General features: G+C 37.4%; 1 protein-coding gene across 4 annotated transcripts in view; it reads right to left on the bottom strand.

Moving 5' to 3' along the window:
- Window positions 1-9541, bottom strand: part of pcx (pecanex) — an 88341-nt gene that overhangs the window by 44572 nt on the left and 34228 nt on the right. For all 4 annotated transcript variants that reach the window (XM_083111803.1, XM_083111806.1, XM_083111804.1 and 1 more), the window contains 3 exons: window positions 6771-7043; window positions 2370-2546; window positions 174-296 (listed from right to left, as the gene is read on the bottom strand). In XM_083111803.1, coding sequence (XP_082967929.1) covers window positions 174-296; window positions 2370-2546; window positions 6771-7043 — 573 coding nt within the window. The remainder of the gene's footprint in view (window positions 1-173; window positions 297-2369; window positions 2547-6770; window positions 7044-9541) is intronic.

Below are 9541 nucleotides of genomic sequence, written 5' to 3'. Positions count from 1 at the left end.
TTGGTAGACAACCTCAGTCTTTTCTGTGTGTGTGTGTGGGGGGGGGGGGGATGTTAGACTGTTCATTGATTCTGTAATAAAGCAGGAATACCTGGTATCCAATGCCCACAAACGTACTTAGTAATAAGTTATTATAACTATTACAACTACCAAAAGGAAACCAATGTACATACGTTCTCTTTCACTGGAGCGTTTTCGTGATCTTCTGTGGTCAGTTTCACTCTTTAGTAGCACACCTACAACAAGGTTTGGAGTTGCATGCTGACTGGACAGAGAAGACTCTTCACTCTGCCTGCCTAATTAGGACAAAAAATACATTCATTAAAAGTGCTGAAGAAACATTGTTAACACAAACACTTTTTCAATACAATACAAGTCAAGTTTAATAATCATATATGTATTCACTCAGTAATCTCATATGTACTGGAAACTGTACACATTGGCACAATGATTAATTAGTAGATTGTGGTTAGTGTCCGCTAATACAGGGTAATTCACATAACACTCATTTATTTGAACAGGAATGCATTGTATTGTTCTGCGTTAGTTTTACATCTGAGAGATTAACATATTCTCAAGGGAGTTTGAAGATGTGTCAGATATTGTAGCTATTGTCGTCGCAATATTGCCTCAGTTGTGAAGATGCAGCACAAGCAATAAATTTTCAACAGGATTGTGTCTGTGCCATCCATCAAATGAGTCCTTGGCAGATCCAAAGTTTGTTTGAGGATTGGATAATTTCCTGAAACATATGGTCATTGAGATAACCTGGTTTGACACGCCACATTTTTTCCTGCAGGGGTACATGCTTGGAGATTGGACGAATTGAAGGAGAACTTCACAAACGAAATCACTTGTAATGAATGACAACTGCATACTCCAACAAAAGTCCAGGAACATGGAAAGAGCTGTCTGTCTAGCTGTGCTTTCAGGAGGATGGAGGACATTTTCAGCATATATTGATATTAAATTCCCATATCTATGTTACAATTCAAATGTACAGTGGAACCCCAATTTTCCTCGATTTTACATTTTCCTGCATATTAAGTTTTTTCAGCTTGGTGCCCTGAAAAACGTAAAATCAATGTTCCACTGTAATAATTTGTTGGTAGGTTACTTTAAATCACATATGTGTCAGCTTTATGTAAATCACCCTGTAGTTTAGGAATAGAAAAAATGGTCAATCAAATAAAATTCTATAAATTTGCTTATACAGTATTTCTATAAATATGCTATACATGAGCTCTCCCCATGACACAAGAATAATAGCAAGATTTTCCAACTGTCTAAAACTTTCACTTCATATTCAAAACAGTGATTTTTTACCTTAGTCTTAACCGTGACCTATAAATAGTAATAACATATTAATAGATTATTTAAGTATTACTAATTCTTAGAGGCACATATTTTTGGTAAATAAAAAAGCAAAATTTCTGAACAAAAACTGAGTCAATTTCAGGTTCCAAAGCGGTAAATAAAATAAAATATCGGTGTTATAGCGGTGAAAAAATGGATGAAAAGTGGTATATAAAAAGACATATTGGTTTTAAAATTGTGAAAATAATCCTAAATTTCATTTAAAAACTACACTTATTCCACAGAATTATCATTTCACTTCTAATAGCACATTTATGTAGTTATCAAGAGTATTAAGTTTATATCAGAGTATTAAGTTTATTTCTGTGTAAAGGAGTCCATTTTTGATTCTCCAATATTAACAGCAGAATTAATGAATTTTCCGGGAATTGCATAACTCTCAGGATAATTCAGACCTCAGAAGGTGTTGCGTCGGTGAATAAACTCTGAATTTCGTGTTTAAGAGTTAATTTCGCTTTTTGCACTTCATTTCACATTATTTCGTGACAAAATACGGTCACAAAATGCACCTCACACCTTTCAAAAACATGAAAAATTAACACTACAATGTGTTTTTTCAAATTTCGTTTTTTCATCAAAAACGAAATATGCATGCCCCTACTAATTCTACATTAGTAACTAAGTTTTAAGAGACAATATCAAAAAGTTTTGAGTCACAATATGTACTTTATGTGGGTTTTTCCTAATTTTCAGATCAATCTGGATCCTTTTTTCAATAAGAACGAGTCTTATACACAAGAATCGTTACAAGTTAAAATGATCAAAATTCATCAAAAATGCAACATACAGGATAGAAAAAAATATCTAAGAGTGCTCATAAGCAGATAATGGCTGCTACTCTCCCCTTACAGAATGGAACAATGGTTACGTGAATGGATGAGTTAAAACCAAACTACCTGTATACAAATTTTCAGGGAATAATCATAGTGTAGCTTTTTGAATATGAGCATTATACTGAAAAGTCAACTATGATGTGTAAATCTACTGCATACCTGTACTCAGGTATGTGGCATTTTGGGTAGGCCTTCGTTTAGGAATAGCTCCTTGACTTTTTGGAGGTTCTAGTGGAGGAACTTTAGGCAAACTTCCATCTGGTAACAATTTCACAACTTCGTTCTCTAGGCTAACTGTTGCTGAGCTCCCAGAATCTGTATCTTTACCTTTTGCTCCTAGAAATAAACAAAACAACAAATGTAATTACAAAATCATAAGTTTTGTTAATATTCCTGAAGCAAGTAAAGTGGAAAACCCAACTTTACTTTCACAGTTTTCACATTTTCTTGTATTATACATTTGATCATTATGGTCTAAACAAAGTAAACAATGCAAAATTGTATAACGTTTTCTTGCATTTTACACCTTTTAGGCTTGGTTCCCTGAAAAATGTAAAATCAAGGTTTCACTGATCTAAGTAACTATGAATATAAATTTTGCCTCTTCATCCTTGAAACATGTGTATCCATAATGTAATCTTAAAAGTGAACCAAATGTTCATCGACTGATTGATTTGGTTTACTTTACTTCACTTTTCTGACACTTTTGGTTAATCGCAAAGATGAGGATGAGTAATGATAGGATAAAATTGATGACAGAATGACCAGGGCAGCATTAGAACCCAGGACTAGCATGGAGGTTAGAGTACATCAACATGTAAACGTCTTATTCAAGGAAGAATATATTCCACAGAAAAAAAATTCAGTCTCCTAGAAATGAAAATTTTGTTCAGATACAAGCACGTGGCTTGTTGCTAATTTTACAGATCTAATATTTCTATAAGTGAGTATGCAATTCAGCTATTACCATTTTTATGAATATAAATATTAATTAATGAAAACTAATTTTGTAAATTAAAATTTTAATATGCAGCTACTTTTTCCTATCCAAATTCATATGCTGAAGTGATGGAATCATTCAAGTTATGAGTGAAATGTTTGCTACTTTACATCAGAACAGTGCAACACTGTTTATCAGTATTGGTGATTTATACTGGAAAAATATTCATATCAGTTCATCTATACTTTATATTAGGGATAGGCAAATATGAAATTTTGGCTGATACCGATAAAGTACAGATATAAAATTTGCAGATACTGGTAACCGATATTCTACCAATATGATATAAAATTCCAAATGGTTCTTGAAGAACCTGAATAGAGCCTCCTTAATAAATGTGTGCTTCCGGGTGACTGCAATGCAAAAGAAGTTGTATATTTACTTTTTAAAAACTAGAGCATGGAGATTATAAATAAAAATTATAACCAAATGGCAGAATTTTGCACTAAATTATAAGATATTCAAAGATATGTCGGATCAGTAAAATAATCGGTAATTATACCAATAAACCGATACACTGATATGCCTATATTGGCCAATACTGATAGAGTACCGATTAATCTGTCCCATACCTACTTCATGTTTCACTTGTACATGGGTTGGAAATATTATAGTGGCAACACTGCTGTATGAAACAGAAACAGAGCTTCTCACTTATACCACATGTTAGTTTGATATCTAACCTACCTCCAAGTAAATGGACTCTTCCTTCCAACACTAGGTGCATGCACAGTGACTAGAGGAATAAGAGTATCATTGGAGTTGGCAGTCTTAAAGTCAGTCACAACCCCAGTAATGTGACAGTTCTGCTGATTCTCACCGTATCTCCAGGACAGACTGTCAATGTGCAGTATTACTGTTCATTTTTGGAACATAACCTGCAACCTGCATTGTGAAAGAAGACGGGACATTTTCTACGAAATTCTCCCATCATTTTGCAGGACAATGCTCGGGTGCATGAAGTGCAACCTGTGGCTGATTTGTTAGCTCAATGGGGCTTGCAGATGCTCTACCAGCGCCTGTAACTTTGATTTGATCCCTAAGATGAAGCTCTTGAACTGTTCCAGAGATTCTTCAGGCAGTAGACTGCTTCATTCAAACCATCAACAGAACAGGCACTGCTACAGAAATACGATAACTTCCACATCACTGGCAACAAGTGACTACATCGAAGGCTGTAAAAGTTTCACAACGGTGTCTCTTTTGTATCGTTTGAAAATAAATTGTTGCTACTATTATGATGAGGATGAATGATGATTTGATGGATGAAGGGACAATCACAAACATATACGGACAGGAAAGAACCCAAGCTCCACAGAGGATTATACTGGTTGAGAGTCAGATGGCAGATCCTCATTAGTTTGCAATATGTAGTGCAGGGTGTACTATATGAAAGTGAGGAGGCGACATTGTGAATATACTACTTAAACACACACACACTGTTGCTCAGGCAGCTGTGCATTTCTTTCAAAAGATAAAAAAAAAAACATATTTAGTATATACTGGGTGTCCCACGTAAAACCAATCTACCTGTTCTGCATGGAAACATGCAGAACACCTGGTATTAGGGATGGGACAGATTAAGTGTTATTCTACTGGTATCAGCCAATTGGTGCAATGAGTTATCAGTAAAATTAACAATAATTTTACCAATCTGTTATATCTACAAATATGTTATAATTAGTGCAATATTCTGCCATTGTGTGATAATTTTTATGGATATAAACACAATCTACATACATGCCTAGTTTTTTTTTTACAAGTAAATGTCTAAATAGCAGCTTCCTTTGCACTGCAGTCACCTGCTAACATACATGGAGGGCAATGAACTATTCAGGTTGTTCAAGGACCATTTGGAACTTGATGTCAGATTGGTAAAATATCAGCCATCAACAGGGAATGAATTCATATGTAGTAAAAATGTGCTAAATATGTAAATACATATTTAGTTATTTTCACCAAAATATGGAGTTAAAATTGTAAAAATTTACCTTTCTAATAATATAAGACACTACACTAGCTTCAAAAAATACAGTACGTTTACATTGACATTCATTGTAAAAAAAACAAAAATTGTTCATGATGGATGCTGTAAATGCAGTTTGCGAATTAATTACGTGAAATTTCGTATTTCCGTGTTGCACAATTTCATGGTTATTTCTCTGTCTTCATTCACTAAGGATACAGCATCTGGAGCGGAGATGGTACTGTGTCACTGCTTTCTTAGTTCCCGGGCAGCGGTAGTTGCATTTTCTCCCATTTGAAGGTGCTGGCATGTGTTTTCTGGCTTGCGTCGTCTGCAGTGCTTTCTGCTGTCAGGTGGCATTGCCAGGTGGTGGTTGGGGGGCTGAGCTGTCTGTATTGTCGTGCTGCTCGGTGTGGTGTAATCTGGTGCACCTACTCGTCCTCCCTACAGCCACACGAGGAACAGGAACTGCAACACACCGAGCAGCACGACAATGCAGACAGCCCAGCACCCAACCACCACCCGGCAATGCCACCTGACAACAGAAAGCAGAAAGCACAGCAGACGATGCAAGCCAGGAAACACATGCCAGCGCCGCCAAATGGGAGACAATGCAACTACCGCTGCCCAGGAACTAACAAAGCAGTGACACAGTACCATCTCCACTCCAGACGCTGTACACTTAGTGAATGAAGACAGAGTCTTCAAAATTAATCTGAAATAACCATTAAATTGTGCAACGCATAAATACGAAATTTCACGAAACAAAAAATGTGTTTTCATTTTCAGTTTCAAAAATAATGAATAACAAAATTTTGAGGTAAGTGTTCGAATGTGAATTTCCTTCTTTTGTCTCTTAAGATGGATTTATATTGACTAAAACTGCATTCATTATCGTAAGAAGTAATGGGACAGTATTTCAAATTTGTCAGTTATTCGCAAGCAATTCATCCAACTCTTTAGGTCACATGTTGTTATTGCGCGAATATGGAGTATATGTTGAGAAATGTTCTGAAATATGGAAATAATATGTAAAAATAACTCAAATATGTAAAATATGAGCCAAAACCTAATATATGTACAAATATGGAAAATAAAAACTGAATTTTTCGAGTCATGACACACAAAGATAATAGAAAATATAACTGATTTCAGCTTCTCATGCAAATATGTATTTACATATAAATCTGTTCTCTGGTTATCAGTATTGGTAATTTTTACTTCATTGGTATTGGCCAAAATATCATATAGGTTCGCCTTAGTATATACATTTTTACATCTACAAACAATTGATGAATCACAACCTGCAAGTTTGCACAGAATGTGAACCATAAAATTTGTGTCCCACTGTGGATTGAACCCAGGAACTTAAGATTACAAGATAATAGACCAAATTACAAGTTACAAAAGAGGCCTTCCAGTATGCGCACACACAAGCATATACAGTAGAATCTTGATTTTGCATTCTTGAAGGGACAAGAATGAGAAAACTTAAAATGGAAAATTTAACATCAAAGAATGTAAAATCTGAGTTCCACTGTATGCTTATTTATGAAGTTATGAAAAATGATTATAGTGTATACTTTAATAGTACCTGATTCAGGCTCACTGTCTGTGTGATCAAACAGCCAATCGAAACCAACAAGGCTTTGAATGCTTGGAAGATCTGACCCTTCTCCTGAGACTAACGACGAGGCTCCAGACACGCTCTCCGTGTTGTAACCCAATGGTACTACAGAGGAGAACTTCCGTTCTATTGCATTACTATTGAATTTACTAAGATGAGACATTTCAGAATCCATTTTCACTTCATTTGGTAGGCTATTTATTCTTCTACACTTCTCATTAAGTACAGGAGATGGATTTTCTGAAATTGTAAAGAATGTAATTCACAGTATGTTAAAGAAATATAATTGGTTTTATTATTATAGAGCATATCTGAGGCTTTCAGTTAATACACAATTTAATGAGGATGGATTACCATGAATTTTTTATCCGATACTCATAAGGTATCATGTACCAAGTATTTCAAAACAGTTCTGCAAGTAGTATGTTATCTGCGTTCATTTCTAAAACCTCACTGTTTAGATGGAAAATTATGACCACAAGATTCTTTCCATGGGGAGAGGGGCAAGGCATTTTCTCTTCTGAAACACTTCTTCAGTTTGAAATTACCATGTCCCTGCAGTGATCTGTACCAGTCCTACTTGTAATTATCAGTCCATTATAATAATTAAAGCTAATTACTTTTGACAGATAAAATTATACATGTAGAACTTATAATTTTAGAATAACATCAATTACCCCTTTGCCACCAACCCATACACATGCTCTTAATGACAGAAGTTTCAATTTTACTTTAATATAAGGGTCGTTCAAGGTTGACCGGGATTTTCGTACGTAAAAAATCGATGAATAGCCAGATCATGATGAAATGTGCGGGTGACGTAATATATTCCTTCGCGAGTAACTAGTGACCGGCATGACGTATTTCGCGCATGCGCAGCAGTTGCAGCGAACATGGCAGCAAGCAGTGTGTCTGTGGCTGTGGAGCAGCGGTGTGTAATCAAATTTCTCGTGAAGGAGAAAGTGAAACCAGCTGAGATTTTCAGACGATTGCAAGCACAGTATGGTGAACAAACGATGTCGTGGACAAGAGTGTACGAATGGTGTCAGCAGTTTCGCGAAGGACGGGAGCTAGTGACAAATGATGCGCATGGACACATTCGCCCGACTGCAGTCACACTAGTGAATATCGCACGTGTTGAGCAAATGATTCTTGAGAACCGGCGAGTAACAGTGCGGGATATTGCTGCCGAGGTGAATATCAGTGTCGGGAGTGTTGAGACAATCATTCACGACCACTTACGCTTCCGCAAAATCTGTGCAAGGTGGGTTCCCCGCCAGCTGACATTCGATCAGAAGTGGACACGCAGGACGGTCTGTGAACAGCTTCTGAATCGGTTTCGAGCAGAAGGTGATGAATTGTTGCAATCCATCATCACGTCCGCTGGAAAGATCATGGCAAGTGTCTTCTGGGACATGAAGGGCGTTATCCATGTGGATTTTCTGGACAAAGGGATCACGATTAATGCCCAGTATTACTCCACTTGGCCGCGGTGGCTCAGTCGGTAACGCGTCTGACTACCATGCTCAAGGTCCCGGGTTCGATCCCCGGCCGGTTCAAATCCGGGAACTTTTCTAACGGTGAAAGCGGCCCCGGCGCCCACCCAGCGTCGAATAACATGGGTACCTGGGGGAAACCCTGGGGGGTAAAGGCGGTCAGGGGCGTGATGCTGATCACATCACCCCCACTCACGACCGGATCAAGAAAGTGTGGGGCGTTACCCCCACACCCCCTATACGCCTTCATGGCGTGGTGCTATGCACAGGGGAACACTTTACCTTTTTACTTTATTACTCCACATTGTTGAGTGGTGCTGTACGAAAGTCCATTCGCAAGAAAAGACCTGGGATGTTGTCTGGAAATGTCATTCTTCTCCATGACAATGCCCACCCTCACACGGCCAATGTGACAACAACTCTGGCCGACATGCGCTGGGAAGTTCTGCCCCATCCCCCCTACAGTCCGGATTTAGCCCCCAGTGATTATCATTTGTTTTCACCCCTTAAAGACCATCTGGGAGGGAAGAAATTCACGACAGATGAAGCACTGCGGAGCGATGTCCTCCAGTGGCTACGACAACAACCAAGTTCTTTCTACGCCAAAGGAATTCGGGAGCTGCCAGAACGATGGCAACGGTGCCTCGGCGCGCACGGAGAATACTTTGAAAAACTGACATAGTTTGGTGTTTCTTCTGCTATTTCCTCTGCAGAAATAAAAGTCCCGGTCAACCTTGAACGACCCTTGTACACTCCCAATTGTAATAGAATTTTCCTAATGCATTTTTAATGTGTAATCTTGGTGGTAAATAAATGTTGAGCATTACATTTATCATTAAACCAATTCGATCCCTGCTAATCACTAGTTCATATTCTCTTGAAACACTCAAAATATAAATTTATATAATTGTTGCCAAGATCAAATGTAATTATTGGCATATTTCTTATGAATTTCTCTTCTATTCTATATTTTGGAATCTGTGATGTGTTCAAATATCCTGTGGGAGAATTTTAACTACTTTAACCTTTATATGCTCAATGTCACATGGGAAATGCCTCAAAGCCCTAGGAAATCTTTAAAAAGGTTCTGTACAGCACTCCATTCAGAGGATATGCACAAACAAGCTGTGGTTTTAATTTTCTTTGCCATGATTTTGTCTTTCTCTAGAAGTACTAATAGTAATGACTCAGCCCAATATTAAGAATTTGAAGAATTCAAATTTTTCGGAATTCAGTCCCCTC

This window comes from Lepisma saccharinum, chromosome 25 (genome assembly GCF_977018435.1).
Source record: "Lepisma saccharinum chromosome 25, izLepSacc3.1, whole genome shotgun sequence".
Classification (NCBI taxonomy): domain Eukaryota; kingdom Metazoa; phylum Arthropoda; class Insecta; order Zygentoma; family Lepismatidae; genus Lepisma; species Lepisma saccharinum.
The sequence above is the reverse complement of the archived record's forward strand: the minus strand, read 5'-3'. Positions and strand labels throughout refer to the sequence as shown.